This window comes from Scyliorhinus canicula, chromosome 14, assembly GCF_902713615.1.
Source record: "Scyliorhinus canicula chromosome 14, sScyCan1.1, whole genome shotgun sequence".
Taxonomy (NCBI): Eukaryota; Metazoa; Chordata; class Chondrichthyes; order Carcharhiniformes; family Scyliorhinidae; genus Scyliorhinus; species Scyliorhinus canicula.
Window position 1 is genome coordinate 17,089,528 of NC_052159.1, and position 26,590 is coordinate 17,116,117.

The window sequence follows — 26,590 nt, forward strand, 5'->3', positions numbered from 1 at the left end:
AGGAAACTATAGTTCGGGACAAAATAAAAAGTCACTTAGACAATTGCAGGATAATTTAAGGATGGATTAATTGAGGGGAAAATCATGTTTAACTAATTTGCTGGAGTTCTTTGAGGTGGTAACAGAGAAGGTCGATAAGGGCAATGTGGTTGATGTGGTATATATGGATTTCCAAAAGGCATTTGATAGAGTTCCACACAACAGACTTTTGAACAAAATTTACGAGCAGCACGGTAGCACAAGTGGATTGCACTGTGGCTTCACAGCGCCAGGGTCCCAGGTTCGATTCCCCGGCTGGGTCACTGTCTGTGTGGAGCCTGTGCGTTCTCCCCGTGTCTGCGTGTGTTTCCTCCGGGTGCTCCGGTTTCCTCCCACAGTCCAAAGACATGCCGGTTAGGTGGATTGGCCATGAAAAGTTGCCCTTAGTGTCCAAAAAGGTTAGGAGGGATTATTGGGTTACGAGGATAGGGTGGAAGTGAGGTCTTAAGTGGGTCAGTGTAGACTCAATGGGCCGAATGGCCTCCTTCTGCACTGTATGTTCTAAAAAAAAAAATTCTAGCGCACGGAATAAAAGGGAAAGTAGGCACTTGGAAAATAAATTGGCTGAGTGACAGGAAACAGAGATTAGTGATTTTTCAGATTGGAGGAAGGTTTCTTCCCCAAGGGTCAGTGTTGGGGCCCTGGCTCTTCCTGATATATATTAATTATCTGCACATTACTGTGCAAGGCAAGATTTCAACATTTGCGGATGATATGAGGGTTGAAAGTGTTGTCAACTTGATGAGGATAGTCTTGAACTTCAAAGGGACATAGGCATACTGGTGGATTGGACAGACAAGTGGGAGGTGCAGTTCAATACTGAGAAGTGTGAAGTGATTCATTTTGTCAGGAAGAATAAAGGTCAATACTCTGAAGAAAGTGCAAGAACATTAGTCATTAAAGGTGTCAGAGCTTGTTGAGAAAGCAGTTAATAAAGCATATGGTATCCTAGGTTTTATTAATAGGAGCATTGAGTACAAGAGTAAGGAGGTCTTGTTGAACTTGTATAATTCGCTAGTTGGCCTCACCTGGAGTACTGCATCTCAGCCTTTTAGCTAAGATCCAGTGTCATATATGTTCTTAGCAGTTTAATATCTGATATGTCTGCTATCCAAGTATTAAGTTGAGTTTTGGGACAGGGAGCTGGGACAGAGCATTGCCTCTTCCACTCCAAGGATCAACCTGGTCATGCAGTGCCCCAAAAATGGTGCACCCTCCCTTCAAGGGCAGCGCAGTGGCACTGTGGTTAGCACTGCTGCCTCACAGCGCCAGGGACTCGGGTTCAATTCTGACCTTGGGCCACTGTCTGTGTGGAGTTTGCCCATTCTATCTATGTTTGCATGGGTTTCCTCCGGGTCCTCTGGTTTCCTCCCACAGTCCAAAGATGTGCAGGTTAGGTGGATTGGCCATGCTAAATTGCCCCTTAGTGCCCAAAGGTTAGGTGGGGTTATTGGGATTGGGTGGGGGAGTGGGCCTTGGTTGGGTGCTCTTTTGAAGGGTCGATGTAAACGTGATAGGCTGAATGGCCTCTTCCGGAGGGTAGGCATTCCATGGATTCTATGGGTGCCATACTTGAGGAATGATGTGATGACATTACAGAGGAGATTCACAAGAATTTTTCCAGATGTGAAGAACCGTAGCTATGAGAATAGATTGAAGAGGTTGGGTCTGTTTACCTTGGAGAAAAGAAGGCTGAGAGGAAGCTTGATGGAGGTATTCAAGATCCTGAGGGTGTGAGCAGGATAAACAGTGAGAAACTGTTCCTTCTCGGGAACCTCAAGAACTGGAGGGCAGATTCAAAATGATGAGCAAAAGGAGTAAATGTGATGTGAGGAAAATGCTTTTCACCCAGGGCTGGTTGGAATCTGGAATAATCTTCCTGAGTGGGTGGTGGAGGCAGGTTTGATCGAGGAGTCTCAAAGGGAATTGGGTCGTTGTTTTAAAAGAGAAACAGTGTGCAAGGTTATGTGGATAAGGCAGAGGAGTGGGACTCGGCACAATGCTCTATCATAGAGCCAATGCAGACTCGATGGGCCGAATGGCCTCCTCTTGCACTGTAAACATTCTGTGACTCTGTAAGGTTTCAGCTGAAAGACGGCTCCTCCAACGGTGTAGGCCTTAGGTTTCAGCACAGCTTGGGCCCACAACAGCAACGAGAGCCATAACCAAATGATTTGTTTTTTGTGGAGTTTATTGAGGAATACTTATGGGCCAGGACCCTCTGGAAACCTCACCTGCTCTCTGAAGAATAACGTGTGCTCTGAATGAAGTTCCCCTTTAGCCAACGCCCTTGCAAGAATTTAATTGGTTGTCTATCCCATTGCTCTTTTGGCAAGATTGCAGTGTGCAAATTGACTGCTGTGTTTCAATTCACAACTGTGATTCCACTTCAAAGAGTACTCCACTTCTTGTGATACGCTTTGGGACATAATTGGGTTATGAAAGATGTTGTACAAATCCAAATTTATTCTTTATTTGCTCTATGCTAACCAACAACACAAAGATACCAATCACAGATTTAACAGCTTGTTTCCATAGAATCCCTACAGCGCAGAAGGAGGCCATTCGGCCCATCGAGTGTGCATCAGCCCTCTGAAAGGGCACCCCACCTAGACCCACTCGCCGTCCCTATCCGCGCGACCCCGCTTGTGAACCATGTTCAAACTGGAGAGAAGCGAGAAATTATCAGAGACAGGCAAAGAACAGACAAAATGAAATAAAAGCGGCTGAGACTGTAGCTCTTGTTAAATATGACATTGGAGCGTCTGTAAGTGATTGAAAATGACAGTAAGCAGCGTTTCTGCCAAAGTTCCAACAGGCGATCAGGAGAACATCCTTGTTTGCAAAATCATCGTGGCCTACCCTATCTCTGTGATCTCCGTCAGCTCCTTGATCCTCCAAAATGTCTGCTTTCCTCTAATTCCAGCTTCTTGAACATCCCTAATTTTAATCCACCATAGGTCCATTTGGGATACATGGGATGTCCCATCCTGTGGTGCTTAAGGGTGGAAAGCACCTACAACGCATGAAGGTACAGTTTTTTTAAAAATCAGGAATTTGACAATGATTGATCAGTATCCTCTTTAAAATCAGTTTTAAATTGTGGGAAGAAATGACACATTAATCACCAATTTGAAGTATTCAGTTGAGCTCTTATCGTGGCTCATTTATACTTGCTAGAAGTGACATAGATTCATACAATGGGACCCTTTCTCTGCAAACAAAGGGAATATGATCAAATCTTGTACCTATTTTGATTACTTAGGATCTTGGGAGCCTATAGTTGCCGATTGCTTTCTCCGTGGTAACACCTCAGCTAATCAGGGTAGACTTACAAATAATCAGCACCCTTTTCTCCGGCAGTATAAATTGTTGTGATCGTTTGAAATTTGGCATTCTTGCTTTTGTCATGATGAGTGCAGATGTAAAGCTTCATCAACCTGTCTCTCTTTTCAGCTAAACGCACATTGTTGCAATTGAAGTTTCTTTTCCACAGATGGTTTGGTTCAGGGAGCAGTTTAAAGGATTGTGCGAATTCTAAATAACCCATATTTGGCTTTAGCCCCCTTTAGTTGGACTTCTAACATGTTGCTGAGCATTCTTAAACATTTATGGCAGCTTAACTCAGTCATTTTACTTTGAAGGGTTAAAATGCCAGACATGGGTTATTACGTCAACCGAGAGGGAATTAAACTCACAGGTAGTTGATTGAGGAGCGAGTGCTGCTATTATTGATGGTGAAATCAAAAAGGTACCATCCTAAGTATGCTAACTCTAATGGACTGTATTCCTGGAGGCCTCATCACAGGACCTCCCATCTCTGACCGCCCAACCCCTACAGCCCCAATCACAATTTATACTGCAGGAGAAAAGGGCGCTGATTATTTGTAATTGGCTGAGGTGTTACCACGGAGTGTAAATAGGCCACGTTAAGAGCTCAACTGATTACTTTAAATTGGTGATTAATGTGTAATTTCTTCCCACAATTTAAAACTAATTTTAAAGAGGATACTGATCAATCATTGTCAAATTTCTGATTTGTTTTAAAACTGCACCTTCATGCGTTGTAGGTGCTGATCCGACAGGCCCAAGCCAATTGGAAAGTGAATGGACTCTTCACTATCTAATTCTGTCAAGCAGTCTTTATTCCCCATCTCTGGGGAAGGGGTGGTTTAGCTCAGTGGGCTAGCAATGCAGGTTTGTGATGCAGAACGAGGCCAGCAGCGTGAGTTCAATTCCCGTACCAGCTTGCCTGAACAGGCGCCGGAATGTGGCGACTAGGGGCTTTTCACAGCAACTTCATGCTTGTGACAATAAATTCTTCTCATTAATATTTTGTAAAAAAATAAACAGAAGGGTTTTTTAATGCTCCCATAAATGTTCTCCCTCCTTGGTCGTGGCACCGTTCTTTAATCTTTAATTCCTGCCTCAGCCCATCTGCTCCGGAATCCTTCATCCATGTCTTTGTTATCTCTAGACCTGACTATTCCCAATGCTCTCCTGGCTGCTGACCATCTCCCGTGTTCCTTAAACTTTAACTCATTCAAAGCTCTGCCGCACATATCCAACCTCGCACCAAATCCCGTTCACCCTTCACTCATCTTTCAGTCGACCTACATTGGCTCCCAGTTCAGCAATCCCTCCTTGTTCTTTCAAATCCCTCCATGGCCTCGCCACTCCCTATCCCTGTAACCTCTTCCTGCACCACAATCTTCCAGGATATCCGCAGGCCCCAATCCTCGACTACTGCCCATCTCCAGCTTTGGCGGCCATGCTTTCAGCTGCCAAGCCTTAAAGTTCTTGAACTCCCTCCCTAAATCTCCCTGCCTCCTTACCGTGCCTCATGTAACGTTTAAAAGCTGACCTCTTTGTCATCTGTCCTAATATTGCCTTAGCTGGCTCAGGGTCAAAATTTATTGTTGAAAATGCCTTGGGATATTTTGCAACATTAAAGGTGCAATGCAAATGTAGGTTGTTGTTGGTCGAGATGCTCAGACAATCCCAGAGGACAGGTAATTCTCTCGCATCCTCTGAGAATTTACATGAGAAACAAACAGATGTGATTTGCTCGCTGTGTTTGCCCTCTAGTGGTGAGTGTGTTTGTCTGCAGTTCAAACGCCAATGAAATGGATGGTTGAATGTTTGCCCTCTGAGAGGTTTTTAATGGGTTAGGGTGAGTCCGTGTGTGTTGGAAGCAGCATTGTGGCAGCTATTCGACTTCTTAACTGTCCCGCCAGGCGTATACCTCAGCAATCAGTGGCAAGTGACTCACCAGGACAGGTATTACTGACTTTAAAACATGGGCTTGTATCAGTCTTGACTCCCTGGATAGTAACATCGGGGCGATGTTAAGCCCATACTCGCTGCCCGCGGGATCGGCGAAGCTGGAGAAAAATCTGGTGAGAATGCGGAAACATCAGGCGGGATTCTCCGACCCCGCGCCCGGTCGGAGAATCGGCGGCGGGCCGCGTGAATCGCGCCACGCTGCCCCGACGCGATTCTCTGAAGAGCGGAGAATCGGCACCATTGGGGCCAGCGTGGCGCCGGTCGGGGGCTGCTCTGTGCGCCCCCCCCAGTGATTCTCCGGGCTGGATGGGCCGAGCGGCCGTAAATAAAAACCCGAGTCCCGCCAACGCCGTTCTAACATGCTCTGAGCCGGCGGGAACTCAGCGTTGAAAGGTCCGGGGTCAGCCTGTGGAGGGGGGGGGGGGGGGGGCGTCCGACCTCAGAGGGTGCTTCCGATGTGGGAACAGGACGGGGGCCGGCCTCTCTGTCTCCCGGCCTCCTTTCTTACTCACCGGCGCCTGTACTCCTGCGCCATGTTGAGTCGGGGCCGGCACGGACCAGGGCGACACCCCGAATGCGTGGAAATCGCGCCGGTGGGAATGCGCAAGCGCGGGTTCGTGCGGACTTGGTGCGCATGCGCGCATGCCCCAGCGCCCAGTTGATGCCAGGATCAGCAGCTGGAACGGTGTGAGCCGCTCCAGTGCCGTGCTGGCCCCCTGTCGGGGCCAGAATTGCTGATCCTGGGGCCGTGTTGATGCCGTTGGAAATGCCGTCGCGTTTCTCGACTGCGTCAACACTTAGCTTCAGGGTCAGAGAATCCCGCCCATGATTCTCGCTGGATGATCGTGGACTGGATTCTCCGGTGCCCCAGCCGTGTGTTTCTCGCCGGCGTGCCATTCACTGGCGGCGGGATTCTCTACTCTCACCATTTGTCAATGGGATTTCTCATTGAAACCACCCCACACCGCCAGGAAGCCCGCGGGCGGAGGGATGCTGCCGGTGGGAGAACACCGGCCTGTGTTTCCCGATTTTCCCGCCCTTCACAAGAACACACAATAATTAGAAGCAGGAGTTGGCCACCAGGTCCTTCAAACCTGCCCCGAAATTCAATATGGTCATGGCTTATTTATGCCGGCCTCAACTCCTTTCCTGTGCCACTTCCACGTAGCCTCTCTGTTCCTCGATCTATCAAATATTTATCCACCGCAACTTTAAATATATCTAACGATCCAGGGGCAGAGAGTTCCAGAGATTCACCACTCTCTGCCAGAAGAAATTTCTGCATGTCTCAGTTTTAAATGACCGGCCCTTTAACTTGTAGCTATGTCCCTTGTTTGATGCTCTCCCAATAGAGATAACATCACAGCTTCTACCCTGTCAAACCCCCTCAGAATCTTATATGTATGAATAAGGTCACCCCTCACTCTTCTGAGCTCCAAGGAATACAGACCCAGATTATTTGGCCTCTCCTGATAGGACAACCCTCTCATGCCAGGAATTAGGATTGCCTCCAATGTTACTATATCTTTTTTAGGTAAGGGAACCAAAACTGGACACCGTATTCCAGGTGAGGTCTCACCAACACCCTGTGCAATTGCAAAAATCTCCATATTTTTAAACTTCAACCCCTTTGCAATAAACAACAAAATGCTGTTTGCCTTCTTAACAACTTGTTGGACCTGCCTGCTAGCTTTTTGAGATTCATATACTTAAACACCTAGATCCCTCTGTACTTCACCAACCTGCAGTCTCTGTCCAATTAGATAATAATCTGCCTTTTGATTCCTCCTATTGAAGTGTATGACCTCACACTTTCCCACATTAAACTCCATTTGCCAAGTATTTAATCTCTCTGTATATATTTAGATAGCTGGTGATGTCATTTTCATTTCATTTTCATGTCACGGGATGTACACCTACAGGGGGCATATTAATACATTTCAGTAAATTTACAGTCAAGGGGATCCCTTCATGGTGGGGAGGGGCACAGAGGCAGGTATAGCCCTGGGGGGTTTGGGGTGGGGGGGGGGAACGACATGCTTAGGAAGTGCCTTGGCACTAACCCCGACACATGTGTTTTTTTCACGGGATGTGGGTGTTTCAGTTTGGGCCAGTATTTATTACCCATCCCTAATTGCCCTTGAGGGACTGTTAAGAGCCATGTGGGTCTGGAGTCACATGTAGGCCAGACTGGGTAAGGGCTGCAGATTTCCTTCCCTAAAGGACAATCGTGAACCAGATGGGTTTTTACAACAATTGATAATTGTTGAATTTTTATTGAATTCAAATTTTACCATCTGCAGTGGCGGGATTTGAACCTGGGATCCTGAAGCAGTACTCTGGATCTCTGGATTACTCATCCAGTGACAATGCCACTACGCCACCACCTCAAGACTGGTGCTACCTGGTTGGCACTATGACAACCTGGCAGTGTCAACCTGTACCAGGGGGCAGTTCCAGCGATGAGCCCTAGTGGGAGTCCTGTTGGGAGGGTGGGTGAGGGGGGCATTGATGTGTAGTGTGGGGGAGTGCCAGCTATACCTCTGCAGTGTTGATGCCAGCGGTGGACGTGGTGGGGGAGGGGGGTGGAGGTGAGGGCGCGGAATGCAGGAGAGAATTATCAGGGGTGGGGGAGTCCCTGATACCTATGTAATTGGGACTGCGGATCATTAGGCAGCACATTGATTAAGCCGCCCTTCAAAGATGGCGCCCCAATCTCTATGCCAGCTCTATGAGGGCCCACCCCACTGGACTGATGGTGTCAACCATGCCCACTCAAGATTTTGTGAGAAAACTGGAGATTGGCACGCCAGTTTCCGCTTCTGAGCCCGACGCTGACAAATTCTGGTAAGGTTCCGCCATTAACTCTTCACTTAGGCTTCAACTCACTCAAAACCCAACCACTCTCTCACCTCTAAACACCTCCCATTTGGATGGTGGGGTTATTGATGCATCATTCTTGCAGGGCCTTTTATTGGCCCTCCGGCCTCAGGAGTCCACCCACCACTTTAATTGGGCGGGAGCGTGCTCTCTGGCCAAAACGTGACCTGGCATTGAAAGATTCTGTCAGGGGGTGGAGGTCATGACCCAGAGGTTTTCCTGATGTTGGCTTTCTGACTCCGGATGGAAATACAACCCGAGGACTGAGACGCTCATTAAATTGATCAAACTAATGGGTAGCACGGTGGCGTAGTGGTTAGCACTGCTGCCTCATGGCGCCAAGGTCCCAGGTTCGATCCCGGCTCTGGGTCACTGTCCGTGTGGAATTTGCACATTCTCCCCGTGTTTGCGTGGGTTTCGCCCCACAACTCAAAGATGTGCAGGCTAGGTGGATTGGCCATGCTAAATTGCTCCTTAATTGGAAAAAATGAATTGGGTACTCTGGAAAAAAACAAGATCAAATTAAGTTCAACTTTCTTCTTACTTTTTTCACAGAGTAATGCCTGGTTTAGTAACCAATCCTTGTTGCCCTGACGGAATGTCACCTGTTATGGCATGGTTGCCCAAATCCCAAAGGGGCACTTGGAAGAAGCTGCCAAAATGGTTTGCAGTTTGTATATTATGAGGAGGTATGTGATGTCCAGATAAATATATTATATACTATTTGTAATGATTTTAAATATTAATTTAAAACATTTATTAAAATAAAAATGAAATATAACAGTCAAAGACACAAGTAGACCGTTGCGCACTTAACAGTACTACAACCATTTTCTAAAATATTTCAGCTTTAAGAAACTTAGACCTAAACCCCTCCCCTCGCTTTGACGGTAACAGCCCTCAAAGACTTTAAATCTATAAAAAATATTCCAGCAATATTACCACACGATGCCCTGCTGCTCTGAGGGAAAATGTTCTCCTTTCTAGGTGGGGGTGGCGTAAAGGAGTATTATATTCAAATTTTTCCACGTTTAATAAATATTTTTTATTGTTGTTAAAACTAATTAGCGGTCCTGTGACTCTGTTCCTCTGCATTTTATTTTTCAAACGTTATGGGGCGGGATGCTCCGTTGTCCGACAGCGATATCGTAATTGGCGATCGGGCGGCAAATGGGCATTGATGCCCAAATTGGGGCTGGCGCCGTTTTGATGCTGGTCAGTCATGCTCCGCCCCCACAGAAGTGGCATAATTGCATTGCACGCCGTTGCAATGGCATTGGCGCGTCTGCGTGCATCCTTCCCATGATGCTCCACCCCCAATGGGCTGAGTTCCCTACCGTGCGGTTGACATGTGGTCTCAGAGGTCAGAAGCCCGGCTTGGCGGCTGCGGACTGCATCCAGCGATGCCACACTCGGCCGGGATCGATGCCGCTGGCCGGGGTGGGGGGGCTTCTGAGATGGCTGAGGGAACTGTTGGGGGGGTGGCCAGGAGGTTTCCAGGGGATGGCCTGTGGGGTCGCAGATGGCGTGGATCAGGTCCGCACACAGCCGCCGCCATGTTGTACGGCGCGACTGCTGCAGGTCATCGCCATAAGCATTCGTGGTCAGGGACCCAGCCATTCTCCTACTATTTTCACCGCGGGAGTCAGGAGTTTCACCTGGCGCCACTGCTAGCCTCTCACCGGAGCCAGAATAGGTAAGGGTTCGGCGCCAACTTTGGCGTCATAAAACAACCGCAAATTCTCCGTTTGAGCCGGCACTTGGCCGCTGAAACGGAGAACCCAGCCCATGGTCCTTTGAGCCAGAGTTCCATTCTGTAATCTTCTCTTCCAATTACAACATCAACTGGGATCCTCACACAAACAAGATTCTGAAGGGGCCTGGTAGAGTAGACACTGAGAGGCTGTACCCTTGACTGGAGAATCTAGAACACAGGGGTACAATCTCAGGATAAGAGAGTGTTAAGGTACGACTGAGATGAGGAGAAAATTCTTCACTCATAAACACTATGACATAAACATAAACACAACCCGTGCATCTTTGGAATTCTCTACAATTGTGGATTCTCCATCATTGAGTATATAAGGCTGAGATAGACAGATTTTTGGTCTCTCAGGGAATCCAGGGATTTTAGAAGCAAGTGGAAATTGGTATTGAGGTAGAGAATCAGCCATAATGACTGAGAAGGCTCGACGGACAATGTGGCCTACTCCTGTTCCTATTTATTACGTTCTAATGCACTTTTCAAAATGGTACTTACGAGGAGATGGTGGCACAATGGCAATGTCTCTGGTCTAGTAATGCAGAAACCCGGAACAATGCTCTGGAGTCTAAGAACAAAAAAACAAAGAAAGGTACAGTACAGGAACAGGCCCTCCAAGCCCGTGCCGACCATGCTGCCCGACTAAACTACAATCTTCTACACTTCCTGGGTCCATATCCTTCTATTCCCATCCTATTCATGTATTTGTCAAGATGCCCCTTAAATGTCACTATCGTCCCTGCATCCACCACCTCCTCCGGCAGCGAGTTCCAGGCACCCACTACCCTCTGTGTAAAAGAACTTGCCTCGTACATCTACTCTAAACCTTGCCCCTCGCACCTTAAACCTATGCCCCCTAGTAATTGACCGCTCTACCCTGGGGAAAAGCCTCTGACTATCAACTCTGTCTATGCCCCTCATAATTTTGTAGACTTCTATCAAGTCACCCCTCAACCTCTGTCATTCCAGTGAGAACAAACCAAATTTATTCAACCTCTCCTGATAGCTTATGCCCTCCATACCAGGCAACATCCTGGTAAATCTCTTCTGCACCCTCTCTAAAGGCTCCACATCCTTCTGGTAGTGTGGCGACCAGAATTGAACACTGTACTCCCAAGTGTAGCCTAACTAACGTTCTATTCAGCTGCAACGTGACTTGCCAATTCTTATACTCAATGCCCCGGCCAATGAAGGCAAGCATGCTGTATGCCTTCTTGACTACCTTCTCCACCTGTGTTGCCCCTTTCAGTGACCTGTGGACCTGTACATGGTTCCAGTAATAATCTGGAATCATAATGGTTGCCTTGAAACTCTCATTGATTGTTGAATAATCTATCCGGCTCACTAATGTCCTTTAGGGAAGGAAATCTGCCGTCCTTGCCCGGTCTGGCCCACATGTGACTGCAGACCCACAGCAATGTGGTTGACTCTTAACTACCCTCTCAAATGACCAAGTAAGACATTCTTTTCCGGGGAAATTAGGAATGGGCAACAAATCCAGACCTTGCCAGTGCTGCCCACATCCAAATAAACAAAGAAAATGTTTATTTCAACCTGAATAAGCAGAAGTTAAATTAATTTCTCATGTGGGAAACAGCAGCAGTTACAGAGCAACACTTGCTCATTACTGCAATGAGGCAGATACTAACCATTACAGCTATGGGCCGGGATTCTCCCCTACATGGTGGGGGGGGGGGGGGGGGGGGGTCCCGGCGTGATGGAGTGGCTTGAACCACTCTGGCGTTGGGCCGTCCCAAAGGTGCAGAAGTCTCCGCACCTTTAGGCGCCAAGCCCTCACATTGAGGGGCTAGGCCCACGCCGTAGTGGTTGGCACTCTGCCGGCTGGCATGGATGACCTTTGGCGACACGCCAGCCGGGGCCGAAGGGACTTCGCCGGCCGGCGGAAGTCCGCACATGCGCCGGAGCATCAGCGGCTGCTGACGTCATCCCCGCGCATGCTCAGGGGAGGGGGTCACTTCCGCCTCCGCCATCGTGAAGACTATGGTGAAGACGGAAGGAAAAGAGTGCTCCCACGGCACAGGCCCGCCGGTGAGCCCCGATCGCGGGCCAGGCCACCGTGGGGCACCCCCCGGGACCAGATTTCCACGCGCGCCCCCCCCCCCCCCCCAGGAACCTGGAGCCCACTCGCGCCGCCTGCTCCCGCCGGTAAGGTATGTGCTTTGATCCACGCTGGCGGGAGAAGCATGACATCGGCGGGACTTAGGCCCATCGCGGGCCAGAGAATCGCCGGGGGGGGGGGGGGGGGCATGCCGACCAGCGCGGAGTGATTCCCGCCCCCGCTGAATCTCCGGTGCCGGAGAATTCTGGACACGGCGGGGGCGGGATTGACGCCGGCCCCCGGCGATTCTCCGACCTGGCGGGGGGTCAGAGAATTCCGCCCATGATATCCACTTGATGTAGAAATCGTTAGATTTTCCTCTGTAAAGTATTTCTAATAATAATAATCACTTATTGTCACAAGTAGGCTTCAATGAAGTTACTGTGAAAAGCCCCTAGTCGCCACATTCCGGCGCCTGTTCGGGGAGGCTAGAACGGGAATTGAACCCGTGCTGCTGGTCTTGTTCTGCATTACAAGCCAGCTGTTTAGCCTACTGTGCTAAACCAGCCCCTTAAGAAAAAAAGCCTCAGAATAACTGTGGGAGGTATTCATGGACAAAGACTTCTGCTTTCAAACAGAATTCCTGTGTCCATTGTTTTAGCCCATTTCCTTTAGATACTACCAATAAAGTCACTGATGGGAATATTGTATGAACTCGTAAAGTAAATAAATGTCTGCTTATCACTTCTCGGATTTGGCTAAGATGAGTGTGAGGTCAGGTGTAATGCCTGGATCTGGAGCGTCTCTATTGTGGGGATCATGAATTGGATTCAATTTGAATAGGTTTTTGGAGCAGGCAAGGAGGTGGATTCAGGGTTTATCCCTGTCCACACTCTGAGCTCTGGCTTTGTAACTCTGATAAAGGAAAACATTTTTACAACAGTAAATGTCTGTGAATGTTTTGAAATCGATTTTGCCTTTTGTTTTCCAGGCCTCAACTAGGTTGTACTGCAAGGGAGCAATAACCTAGATTTTGTGCTTAAGTCTCTGGAGTGAGACATGACCCAATGAGTCAAAGGTGAAGGAGGAACCAATGATGAACAGGCCCTACCCCCGATTTATTGTGTGACGTTTCTGAGGTATTATTAATTAGTATCTAATTGTTACCAAGCACGCCTTTAAATAATTAGTGAGAATTGATTCCAAGCACAGTTGCTTCACAGCTCCAGGGTCCCAGGTTCGATTCCCGGCTTGGGTCACTGTCTGTGTGGATTCTGCACGTTCGCCCCGTGTGTGCGTGGGTTTCCTCCGGGTGCTCCGGTTTCCTCCCACAGTCCAAAGATGTGCAGGTTAGGTGGATTGGCCATGATGTCCTTCGTGTCCAAAAAAGGTGAGGTGGGTTACGGGGATAGGGTGGAGGTGTGGGCTTAAGTCGGGTGCTCTTTCCAAGGGCCGGTGCAGACTCGATGGGCCGATTGGCCTCCTTCGGCACTGTACGTTCTATGATTCTATGCTCCTATCTTGGGAATTCACAATATTGTAGCATTAATCAAGGGAATGGGGGTCTTCCCCGCTGGCGGGAGAGCATGTGCATTGCAGAAGGCTTGTCAGTATTAAGTGTGTCCGCAGGCATCGGGTTTTCTAAATGACCAAAGACCTGGGGTGGAAATCCCCCCTCCTGTTGAATTCGACAACAACTTCAGATGATCAGCTCTACCCCACCTCGACCCATTGGTTTTCATCCCATTTCATTTTAACTGTCTTTTACCATTTCTTTGAAGTAGAAATAGAACTAGGAAAAAGTCAACAACTGCCTTTATGAACATAGGAACCAGGAAATTAGGACCAGTTATATGAGCTGGTAAACATAAAAACACGTTAAAGTTATTTTTTTCTAAATGAACAAGGAAATGTATTGAAGAGAATGCTTCTGCTAGACTTGCATCACCTTTCAGATTATCTCCACGTATTTTAATTCCGGCAGGAGTGAAAAATATACAAGACAGTTCACTTCCTTCCAAAAATGGCATTATAGATTTTTCCTGTCTTTCGGATTTGCACGTCCTTAAATCCAGCTGACTCCAGAAGTTTGAGGTACTCTGAGGGCATTCGTTCTTTCCCCTCCGTCTGCACCAGCATGTTCAGAGAGTACAACTGGGTTGTGATGGGGCCCCTTCGGTCCTCCTCCAGCAGTGCTTCAATCAGCAGCACTCCACTGCCTAATTAAAAGTGACACAGATCACATAAATTAATACCTATTGGGACTTACCCGGTTCCTCCAGCGCAATTGGCAATTGCTCTCCCGCGGAACCCAGCTCCCCATCCTGGATTTTCAGTTCAGGAAAAAGTAACATGTGCTATACAGGAGCAAGGACCTGCTGCATCTGAATCCTGGCCTAGGCTTCAGCACGTTCCAGCAAACTCCTTGCTCCTGAAATTTATGGCAGAATTGTACTGGATTTTGGGCCTCAGTGGAAACATCATGGGTGCGATTCTCCGAAACGAAGAGAAACAGCCGACGCCGGAGTGAAACCCGGAGTGTATCACTCCGGCGTCGGAGGCCGCTCCTCGCCCCCTATTCTCCCCCCCCCCCCCCCCCCCCCCCCCCCCCGGGGGCTAGGATCGGTGTTGCGCGAATCTCGGGCGCCGGGCCTTGACGCTTGCGTCAAAGCGGCGCGCCGAGAATGACCCGGCCGGTGGCGCCTAAGTGACGTCATCCGCGCATGCGCGGTTGCCATCTTCCCCTCCGATGCCCCGCAAGACATGGCGGCTTGATCTTGCGGGGCGGCGGAGGGAAAAGAGTGCGTCTCTTAGAGACGCCGGCACGACGATCGGTGGGCACCGATCGCGGGCCAGACATCTGATGAGCACGCCCATGGTGCTTGATCCTCTCTCCGCCCCCCACAGGCTCCTCACTTACCTGCCGCGCGATGTTCACGCTGGCAGTGACCAGGTTTGGTTGGCACCGGCGTGAACTGCTCGGGGTCGTCAGGCCGCTTGACCCATCCGGGCTGGAGAATCGCCGGTCGCCGGGAAAAATGGCGAACGCCAATTCTCCGAGCGGCGTGTTGCCATTTTGGGGTGGGTGGGAGAATCGCGGGGGGTGCCGGGGCGGCGTGGTGTGATTTTCCCGGCCCTCCCGCGATTCTCCCCCCCCGGCGTGGGGAGCGGAGAATCGCGGCCCATAAGTTCAAAATATATAGGAGCAGAATTAGGCCATTCAGTCCATCGAGTCTGCTCCACCATTATATCATGGCTGATATGTTCCTCATCTGCTACCTACAATGTTACAGGCCAAGAGATGAATTGCGAGATCAGCCAGATCATCTCCTTGCTAGGCCACATGACTTAGGAGCAGGTGTAGGCAATTTAGCCCCCCGAGCCTAACACCCTCAATGTGATCATGGCTGATCCCATCCTGGCTTCAACTCCGCTGTCCTGCCTGTTCTCCATAAACCTTCAACCCATTACCAATTAAAAATCTATCTAACTCCTCCTTAAATTTACTCACTGTCCCAGCATCCACCGCTCTCTGAGGTACCGAATTCCACAGATTCACAACCCTTTGGAAGAAGTAGTTTTCCTCAAATCTGTTTTAAATTTGCTATCCCTTATTCTAAGATTATGATCTCTTGTTCGAGAATGCCCCACAAGAGGAAGCATCAGCTCCACGCCTACTTTATCCACACCTTTCAGCATCTTGCATACCTCAATTAGTTCTCCCCTCATTCTTCTAAACTGTTCAATCTCTCTTCATGGGCAAAATTCTCCGACCCCCCGCAGGTTCGGAGAATTGCCTGGGGCCGCCGAAAATCCCGCCCCCGCCGTGGCAGAGATTCTCCGCCACCCGGGAAGTGGCGGCGGCAGGAATCTCGCCACTCCGATCGCAGAGGCCCCTGCAGTGATTCTCCGGCCTGGATGGGCCGAAGTCCCGCCGCTTGGAGGCCTCTCCCGCCGCCGAGGTTTAAAACACCTCTGGAACGGCGGGCTCAGTGGCGCGAGCGGGCCCCGGGGTCCTGGAGGGGGCGGGGGGGTGATCGACCCCCGGGGGGTGCCCCCACGGTGGCCTGGCCCGCGATCGGGGCCCCCCGCTCAGACTCCGGGCCAGTGCCCTGGGTGCACTATTTTCCTCCGTGGCCACCACGGCCTCCGCCATGGCGGAAGCAGAAGAGAACCCCACATCGCGTATGCGCCGGCAGTGACGTCAGCGGCCAGCTGCCGCTGACATCACTGCCGGCGCATGTGCCGACCGGCGAAAGCCTTTCGGCCAGCCCCGCTGCCGGGGGCGCCGGTTTTTTTCGCCAGACTTCTGGTGCCAACCGCTCCGGTACGGGGCTGGCCCCCAAAGGTGGGGAGAATTCCAACCACCTTTGGGGAGGCCCGACCCCTGAGTGGTTGGCGCCACTCCCCTACTCCGGGACCCTCCGTCACGCCGGGTAGTGGAGAATGCCGCCCCATACAACAAAACCCTCGGGCGCGATTCTCCGCAATGGCGGAGAATCGGGAAGGCTGCCGTGAAAGAGGCCGTCACCCACGGCAGACTCCGCGCCCCCTCCCGGGACCCGATTCTCCCCCCCCATCGGGGCTAGGAACGGGGCCCCAGGGGTCTCGGCGGCGCGGCCTTGACGACCGTCGTCAAAGCCGCGCACCAAGGATGATACGCGGCTTGCGCCTGTATGACGTCAGCCGCGCATGCGCAGGTTGGCCGACTCCAAATCGTGCATGCGCGGATGGCGTCATCACGCAGATGGCTCCGACCCGCGCATGCGCGGAGCCGTCTTTTCCCTCAGCCGCCCCGCATGACGTGGCGGCTTGATCTTGTGTGGCGGCGGAGGGAAAATAGGGCGTCCGTTACGGACGCAGGCCCGACGATCGGTGGGCACCGATCGCGGGCCTTTGCCCTCCTTGGCACGGCCGTGGTACGGCCGTGCCAATCGGACGCCTATACACCCTAAACGGGCTTCTGGCACCCGTTTCACGACGGTGGCGACCAGGTCTGGTTGCCGCCGTCGTGAAAAGGTCGTAAACGGCTGGCCACGCGGCCCATCGGCCTCGGAGAATCGCCGTTCGCCATGAAAACCGGCGAGCGGCGATTCATGGAGCGGGGCGAGTGGGGAGGCCCTCCCACTATTCTCCCAGGCGTTGTGGGGAGCAGAGAATCGCGCCCCTCATCTCTGGGATCAATCCAGTGACCCTCCTCTGAACTGCCTCCAATGCCACTACATCTTTCCTCAAATAAGGAGACCAAAACTGTGCACAATACTCCAGGTGCGGTCTTACCAATGTCTTGTACAGTTGCAACAACACTTCCTTACCTTTATACTCAATTCATTTTGCTATAAATGCCAAAATCCCATTTGCTTTCCCTATTATCTGCTGCACCTACATGCTCGTTTTCTATGACACATGCACATCAAATGTGTGCAAGGTCATTCTTTCATAGGATGTGGATGTCTGCTGGCTAGGCCAGCATTTGTTGCCCATCCCTAATTGCCCTTAAACTGAGTGGCTTGCCAGGCCATTTCAGAGGACAGTTAAGAGCTGTGGCTCCGGAGTCACATGTAGGCCAGGCCAGGTAAGGATGGCAGATTTCCTTCCCGAAAGGACATTTGAACCAGATGAGTTCTTACAACAATCACTGATAGTTGTCATCATTTATAAGACTAGCTTTATATTCCAGATTTATTAATTGAACACAGTGGTGGGATTTGAACCCATGTATAGTGATATTCAGCTATCAATATACATGATCAATGTAAGTAAATGTAGTACAGTCATTTCAACACTAGATGTCTCACAGTCAGATACTATAAGAACTGGATTCCCGCCTTTTCTAAGTCAGATGATGATGATGAAGATGATGACAATGTTGATGTGATTCAAGACAGTGAACAAGCAGGATGGGACATGGGATATGAGGCTGGTTTAGTACAGGGCTAAACAGCTGGCTTTTAAAGCAGACCAAGGCAGGCCAGCAGAACGGTTCAATTCCCGTACCAGCCTCCCTGAACAGGTCGCTGGAATGTGGCGACTAGGGGCTTTTCACAGGAACTTCATTTGATTTTCATTTCATTTGAAGTTTCATTCAAGACATAGAATAGCTAGAGTGTAAGAAGTTAGAACTAGTTTGTTATAATAGTGTATAGTTATATAGTTATCTATATTGTACTTTATTTCTTTATAGTTAGTTTAGTATTATAAAGGACTCCGTTTATTATTTTATTACTCATTAAATAGTTAATCTTTCAATAGGAAGACTATTGGTCATTTTATCATCCTGGTGGATTCAAGAGTAATATATATATTTTAGATAAGTCATTATTTAAAATATAACACCAAGTTACCAGAGAATGATCTGGGTTTCCAGCTCAGTCACATGACCACTACTCCACCATCTTCCCTTTCTGCAGAGTATGAACAGCAAACCGTTAACATTACACATTGTCTGCATAGACTCACCTGGTTTACAAGCTTTGTTAACTCTGGTCAGTAGCTCCAGGGATCTGTCGTCAGTCCAATCATGAATTATTCTAGCCAAAATGTAGAGGTCAGCATCAGGTATCGGGTCTTTGAAGAAGTCTCCTGTATTTGAAGAGAGTGGGATGTGAGGAAAATAAGGTTGGTGCCATGTGAAAAAAACAAATAGAACTGCGGAGAGGTTTCCCCTCCTTTCTTGAGGGCATTGGCACCTAGCCATCCCAAACTGCCCTTGAGAAGATGGCGGACCTTCTGGGATACAGCGAAATAATTTACGAGGTCATTTCAGAGGGCAGTTAGGAGCCAAACAGATTGCAGCGATTCGGGACTTGGGAAAGATAGAAATGGATGACAGCTTTGGCATTTGAGAGGACATTTAGTGAACTAAATGGATTTGTGCAACAATCCAGGAGTTTAATGGTTCCTATTAAGGCTAGCTTTTTGTGACAGATTTTTTACTCATAGCTTCCCCCGCCTCTCTCCTCCCCCTCCCCCTGCCTCTCCCCCCCCCCACTTCTACCCCCCCCCCGCCTCTCCCCCCCACCCCCCCGCCTCTCCCCCCGCCTCTCTCCCCCCCTCCCCCCCCACCTCACCCCAACCTCCCCCACCCCCTCCCCCACACAGGGCTCCCTATTCCCCCACCGCAAATTCCCACAGGACCTGCCCAACTATCCCCCCCACCCCTGTTCAATCCTCCCATGGGACCCCAAAGCCCCCAAAATGGGAAACTCCCACCTACCCCCATTCTCCCACCCCACTGATTATCCCCCTGACCCTTCCAATAGGACTCCCTCCAACCCCCTACCGCTCAAGGGACCCCCTGACTACACCCCTACTGCTCACTAACCCCCACCGCTTACCCTTCCGACTACATCCCCAAATACCCTTGGGACCCGCAGACTGTCCGCTCCTTCCTTGACCCACTGGCCACCCTCCCCTGCACTCATTACCCCACCATTGACCACTCAAATTGCCCCCCCCTCCTCCCGCCCGCCGAGGATTTGAACTTGTGCTTCTAGGTCTTTAGTTGAATCCAGTAACACAACCAATATGCTGCTGTTGCTCCAGAAACATGTAAGATAAAGGTAGAGTTTTGACACAATACATGTTCTCATGGGATCTCCTGGCTCAATCACTTGAGCAGGTTGAAGAGGAATTGTCGGGAATATTTTTTCTCCTTATTGACTCTGTTTTTTGAGAGGCACAATGAGAAGAAGGAATTGGTGATCAAAAGTATCGAGATATGGGTCCAAAATGTCCACATTCAGTGCGGGGGTTGTGGCAGTGTGGTGGGGGTCATATACCAGGTGTACCCCAGAAGATGCACTCCATTCCCCCTAACTCTCCCCTCCACCCCAGCCAGAACTGCACAAGAATTACCTGGGAAGATTACATTTCTGATGGGCAATTACCCTGCCACTGGGAACCAACTGATATGCCAATTTCAATCAGAGACTTCTGACGGTTCCCAACTCTCTGAGCAGAAGTTATAAGGATTAAAAGTACTTCTAACTCCTGGGTAACTATAGGCACTGACAACCAACCCCAAGCCCCCCAGCCCCCAGATAACCTCGTACCCAATTCCTCCCCCTCCCCCCCACACTGGACCCCATGACTACACTCCCAGACCCTCCTCACTGACATCCTGCCCCCCCCCCCAACTATATTGCCCCACCCCCATTGACTATCCCCATCTCATCACCCTGAAGCCCATCCTACCCACTTATCTTCTGTCCTACCAAAGTGGAGAGGACATTTAAATGTACCTGCTCTAGGACAGCGAGTGCCATAAAGAGAGAGTGTGGTTCCCCTGCCTCTAGTGTTGCTGAACTGTACTGGAAGGGGCTCTGGAGACGCGGCGCTGCACATTTCTGACCAGAGCTGGGTTGGGGGCCCAGGCGAGAAACATGCATCTGTAAATGATCAGGGGCAGAGTGACAATCCGACTGTGATTGCCAGGGCTGGAAGCCATGATGTTCCAGGTGTCAGGAATGTGGGGCAGGCATGATGGGCCATTAGGGCTTCTCCTGTGTGTAATGTTCATATGTTTTTTTTTTAATAGACATTCTTCGGGGGTGAATTTCTGCTGCGATTTCAGTCAATCCCTGCCCTCAAAGAGATTCCCAGAATTCAACACAAAGTATTGACTGTCAGCACCATTGGCCATGTTATGAATGCAATGGTTTGAGAAGATGCAATGGTTTGAGAATGTCTCTTTAATTTCTGGTAAAATGAAGGAACAAAAGAGATCATGTGACCAGCTCCGAATTCAGCTCAACAAGCAGCTGGATTTTCACTAAGTTAGGCTGATTCGGGAGCCCTTTGAAAATGGCAGGCTGGTCCTGATTGTGGAATTCCTGACTACATTCCCGGAATCTTTGATTTTTGGGAGTGCCTTTAAAGGGTGCGAGTCAGCCGGCTTCATTATGGAGATAGGCATCTCCTAATCTTCCATAATGTTCATGGAGTTGGGCCAGGTTTCTAAAAAGTCGTGGCTCGTGGTCCCTCGGGGGAGTCATGCCCCTCGGCTGCATGAGTGAAGTTTTTAAGAGGTGAATTCAAAAGTTTCTCCTCTTGACCGCACCCCCCCCCCCCCCCCCCCATGGCAAGGTGACCCCCCACCTGCACCCAATTTCACTCATGCCTCCTCTGCCAAGCTTCGACAATCCACCCGCTAATCATGTGCCCTATCCAAAGCTATGAAAATTGATGCACCCGCATGGCCCCTCAGCCCCATTGCCAAGCTATGGCACTCCATTCTCATTTAACCAAGTATACATAATGAGGTTTTGCTGAGAGCCCAGACATCCACTACTCTTATTGCAGCACCTGAATCCCAGGAAAATAATTGCTTGATTGACACCTCTGGGTCTCTGATATCTGATAGAAGTGGGTTGGTTGAAGTGTCAGCGTGGAATAGGGGACATGACAGGCCATGGGGTATGGGTTGCGTTCCATAGCTTGGCAAATGGGACATGAGGTGGCATGGATGGGGCAAGGGGAGTCTGTGGGAGGAAGGGGGTGTGAGGGGTGAGGACCTTAGGCCCATTATACTTTTTTTAAAACTGGGATAAAGTCCCACAGCTCTGAGGTGGATCTTTTAGACCATAAGATACAGGAGCAGAAGTAGGCCATTCGACCCAACAAGTCTGCTGCACTATTCAATGCCTTCATGACTGATCTCAAATGACAATCCCCAACTCCACTTTCCCACTCCCCATAACCCTTGATTCCTTTACTGATTAAAAATCTATCTACCTCAGCCTCGAACATACTTAACGACTCAGCCTCCACAGCTCTCTGCAGTAAAGAATTCCACAGATTCACTACTCACTGAGAGAAGGAATTCCTCCTCATCTCTGTCTTAACTCTGAGATTATGCCCTCTGGTCTTAGACTCTCTCACATGCAAAAACAACCTCTCAGCATCTACCCTGTCAAGCCCCCTGAGAATTCTTTCTGTCTCAATAAGATCACCTCTCATTCCTTAAACTTCAATGAGTACAGGTCCAACCTACTCCTTCCTCAGGTAATTTTCAAAGGGACACATGGGCATAACACAGGGATGTGATGTGGCAGGGAAAATGCATAAGGAAGTGATGTGACCATCAATTCACAAGACACGTGGTTGGAAGTGAACAGTGGTTTTAATAGTCTTACAACAGAGCCTGCCTGCGACGAGATGAACTGGCAGGCAGGCTCACGACTGCAAAGCTTTATACTTCCAGTTAGTGGGAGGAGCCATGGGCGGAACCATGGGTGGAGCCAAGGGTGGAGCCCAGTACAAACTCCTCATCTCCCCCTATGGGCAGAGCCGCGCAACTACACGTATACCGAGCTTACAAGAACACAACACATACAATATAACACAGTGTGAATTACTAGATTGTGATTCCCCACAGGAAGAAAGATCTTTAGTAGCCTTTAGAAAACTTGCAGGTCTGAGAATATGTATTCTAGTCCAAACAGAAGGCTGGATCATGTGCTGCTGGGTATGGGGTTTGCTGCTCTGTAGAGGAGGACTCATTATTGATGGAAATGCTGAAAAGTAATTTCAGACCATCTCCATGACAACGCCTCCCCACACCCACCCCACCTCCGTATTACCCAAATTCCACAACTTTATGCGATAGGTTCCAGATTTAATGGCTTATCCTTTACTGAAAGTGAATATCCTGAGCAATGATTCCCTGTAACATAGGATATAGGATAAGGAGTAGGCCATTTAGCCATATGAGCCGGCTCTGCTATTCAATATCAGGGCTGATCTGACGGCTTTCAATTCCAATTTGCCATCCGGCCCTACAACCCTTGTCTACCAAAATTCTGTCCAGCTCTGACCGGAGTAAATTCAATGACCCAGCCTCAACGACTTTCTGGGTTAAGAGAGTTCCACAGACTAATTAATTACCCTTCAACAGCAAAATAATTCTCCTCATCTCCATCTTAAATAGGAGACCCCTTATTCTTATACCGTGACCCTGGTCTCTCCCACAAGTGGAAACATCCTCGTGGTACTATCAAAGCTGAATCGTGCTTAGCTGGGTAGAACCTAGTGTTGTTAGCAGATGGGTAATTTGAGACTGTCTTAATCGCCTTGTCACTAAATACCAAAGTAGCAATTTGGTACATGAGTGCAGTAATTTGAGACATGGCATGTGGTAAGTGTAGCTTTTTATGGCAGGAACAGATAACTTTGGAGTTATGGCTCCCAAAGCTCTCCGACTAGTCTTCTTTTTTTCCTCATTTCGTTTCTGTTGCAGACTAATTGAAAGAGACTGATGGCTACGGTTACACAACAATTCCATTATCTTTGTATCCCATGCCAACTAGGATGGTTGAGGGCAAAGCAGATGGACAGCGGCCGTTTTGACCATCCAGCAGTTTCCCCAGTTCCATGTACCTTCATGAAATGTAATCCGTTTTTCATCTGGGCTCACAAAGTGTCTTCCTGCCATTTCCACGACTTTGGGAAGGTCGTAGACAGTTACCCTTGACCGCGGATATGCAGAGATACATTCCTTGGCTATTGCACCAGTACATCCTTCAAAACAGATGGGAAGAAAAAAAAAAACATGTGCCTTTTAAATTTTAAACTGGTAACATTGCAAAGATTTATTTTTAATCATTTCATGAGGCCACTGGGTGTGATCATTATGTGAATAAAAGTTACGCCAGGTCAGGAGAGATAGCTTATAACAGTAACCAGATACTAAGAAATAATAAGATCATGATAATTGTTTTTGGTGTCACAATAGGCTTTCATTAACACTTCAATCAAGTTACTGTGAAATAACTAAAATGCAGACAATTTGAAAATCTTTGGTGTGCTTTTTCCCATTGTATTCTTGCTCCTGTTTCTGTTTTTTTTTAGCTTTGACTCTTTTCAGTATTATAACCCACACGGGTCTAATGGAATAGGGATGATTAACTGTCCCGTGGATCTCGCAGAGTACAAGCTTCCATGATAAGGGGGCTGGGGACCTTGAACAACACTTGGCCTTGTATAAGTAGAGTCAGCCAGCAAGACACCAACTAGAGAAGACCCAGTAGGGATTTACTCGAGCTGTATATAATAGTTTGTTGTAAAATAAAATAACTTTTCGTTTCAACCAAACTCGGTGTGGACTCTTTGTTGCCCTTCCAAATTCACATAGAGATCATTCTATTTGTATTGGATTGGATTGGTGTATTGTCACATGTACCGAGGTAAAGTGAAAAGTATTGTTCTGCGTGCAGCTCAAACAGATCGTGCCGCACAAGAAAAGAAAATACATAATAGGGCAAACATAAAATACAATGTAAATACATAGACAGGCATCGGGTGAAGCATACAGGAGTGTAGTACTACTCAGTAGAGAACATAGAACATTAGAGCGCAGTACAGACCCTTCGGCCCTCGATGTTGCGCCGACCTGTGAAATCCCTCAAGTCCATCTACACTATTCCCTTATCATTCATATGTTTATCCAATGACAATTTAAACGCCCTTAATGTTGGCAATTCCACTACTGTTGCAGGCAGGGCATTCCACGCCCTTACTACTCTCTGAGTAAAGAACCTACCTCTGACAACTGTCCTATATCTATCTCCCCTCAATTTGAAGCTATGTCCCCTCGTGCTAGACATCACCATCCGAGGAAAAAGGCTCTCACTGTCCACCCGATCTAATCCTCTGATGTGTGAAGAGATCAGATCAGTCCATCAGTCCATAAGAGGGTCAGTCAGGAGTCTGGTAATAGCGGGGAAGAAGCCGTTTTTGAATCTGTTCCTGCGTGTTCTCAGACTTTTGTATCTCCTGCCCGATGGAAGAAGTTGAAAGAGTGAGGAAGTATTCTAACTTTTCTTCCTGTTGTCTATCTAATATTCAAATATATTAATTCATCTGCATTTTTCTGCCTTCCTGTGCCAGGAGGTCCGAGTGACTTTATAAAACATTCCATTTGGTTTATTCTAAAATAGTTGTGAAGTCAAAGGTCGGAGTGATTGACAGGCGTGACCCAGTCAATCGTTGGCATTTCTTCAGTTCCAAAAGCAGGGGGAGAATTGCTGGGGCAGGGGCAGAATTGCTTTGGTCACTGGACCAAACAAAGGAATGCACCTTTAATGTAGTAAACTGCCTCATGGTGTTTCTCAGGAGCATTATTAAATACCGAGCAACATAAAGAGATAGGAACACAGGATATAAGAGCAAGAGGAGACCATTTAGCCCCTCGAGTCTGCTGCACCATTCAATTAGATCATGGCTGATCTTCGACCTCATTACCATTCTCCCTGCACTATCTTCAGATCTCTTGCTGCCTTTAATATCGAAAAAATCTACCGATCTCTCTATTGAATGTACTCAATGGCTGTGACTCCACAGCCCATCTGGGGTAGAGAATTCCAATCTTCTGAGTGAAGAAATTTCTTCTCATCTCACACCTGCCCCTTTTTCGCAGACCTTGTCCCCTAGTACCAGACTCCCGAATCAGGAGAAACGTCCTTCCTGAATCTACCCTGTCAGGTCCTGTAAGAACTTTGTGTGTTTGAATGAGATCACCTCCCATTCTTTTGAATTTTAGAAAATTCAGGCCCTGTCTCCTAAATCTCTCCTTAGAGAGCAATCCTGCCATCCCAGGAATCAGTCTGGTGCACTGTTGCTGCACTTTCTCCATGTCACACATATCCATCCCTAGTTAAGGGGACTAAAACTGTACAGGTGCAGTGCAACCAAGACTCCACACGACTGCAGCAAGACCTCTCCAGTCCTGCACTTTGCCTGTAACAAAGGCCTACATACCATCTACTCACCGGCAATTGCCCGCTACACTTGCATGTTAACGTTCAGTGGCTCATGAACAATTACACCCAAATAATGGGGCAGATTTGTTCAAAGAGTTAGATTTTAAGCAGTGAGAGGTAGAGATGGCAGTGAGGTTGAAGGAACAAATTCCAGAGTTTAAGGACTCAGTAGCTGAAGGCACACTACCAACGGTGGGCTTGCTGGGGGATTGTGGAGTGGGGGGGCTCATGTTTGGTGAGGGGGCAGGCAATGAAAATTGGGGGTATGCAAGTGACCAGGATTGGAGGAGCGATGAGATCTTGAAGCTCACAGCAGAGATAAGAAGGAGTGAGGACACAGAGGAAAGCAAAATTGAGGCTTTGCTGGAATGGGAGCCATTGTACGTCGGCGAGCCCTCAGATAAGTATGCTTCTCTGTGCCACTTGCAGTGTTCATCTGATATTTTAACAAATATCCAGTGATATGATGACACAAGGTGAACAAGCTCCCCTTAAAAGCCGGTCAAAGGTTGGCATTAGCAGAAGAGCAGGAATCAACCGCTCCCTACTTAATGGGTGGGACATGACATTGGTATCAAAGAGAAATCAATTAATTAAATAAAAACACACTTCTAATTACAAGTTTCTTAGGTCCTGAAACATAAACATTTTGAGAAAGGCAGTTACAAGTCACTTACCGCCAAGATCAAAGATGTTGGTAAAAGTTGAAAGGTCAAAGGCCGTTACCACATCCTTTCCACATATATTCCAAATTGAATTCATCAGTTGCATAAACTTCAACATTTCCTCCTCGGACCTATGGTA

The 26,590-nt window shown here is 48.6% G+C and overlaps 1 protein-coding gene, 1 long non-coding RNA gene and 1 other non-coding gene across 3 annotated transcripts in view; 2 read left to right on the top strand and 1 right to left on the bottom strand.

Annotated features, from left to right (window-relative positions):
* Positions 1 to 1,074: 1,074 nt before the first annotated feature.
* On the top strand, positions 1,075 to 1,257 carry LOC119977912. Its single transcript, XR_005463319.1, has one exon. It is a non-coding gene; the product is annotated as a U2 spliceosomal RNA (small nuclear RNA).
* Positions 1,258 to 13,021: 11,764 nt separating this feature from the next.
* Positions 13,022 to 24,119, top strand: LOC119977483. The gene is made up of 2 exons (XR_005463202.1): positions 13,022 to 13,165; positions 23,266 to 24,119. It is a non-coding gene; the product is annotated as an uncharacterized LOC119977483 (long non-coding RNA).
* The window catches only part of asmt (acetylserotonin O-methyltransferase), a 36,727-nt gene continuing 23,961 nt past the window's right edge, over positions 13,825 to 26,590 (bottom strand). The window contains exons 5-8 of the mRNA XM_038818466.1: positions 26,464 to 26,582; positions 23,406 to 23,546; positions 18,486 to 18,608; positions 13,825 to 14,245 (exon numbers count right to left, since the gene is read on the bottom strand). Coding sequence (XP_038674394.1) covers positions 14,034 to 14,245; positions 18,486 to 18,608; positions 23,406 to 23,546; positions 26,464 to 26,582 — 595 coding nt within the window. The 3' untranslated portion in view covers positions 13,825 to 14,033. The remainder of the gene's footprint in view (positions 14,246 to 18,485; positions 18,609 to 23,405; positions 23,547 to 26,463; positions 26,583 to 26,590) is intronic.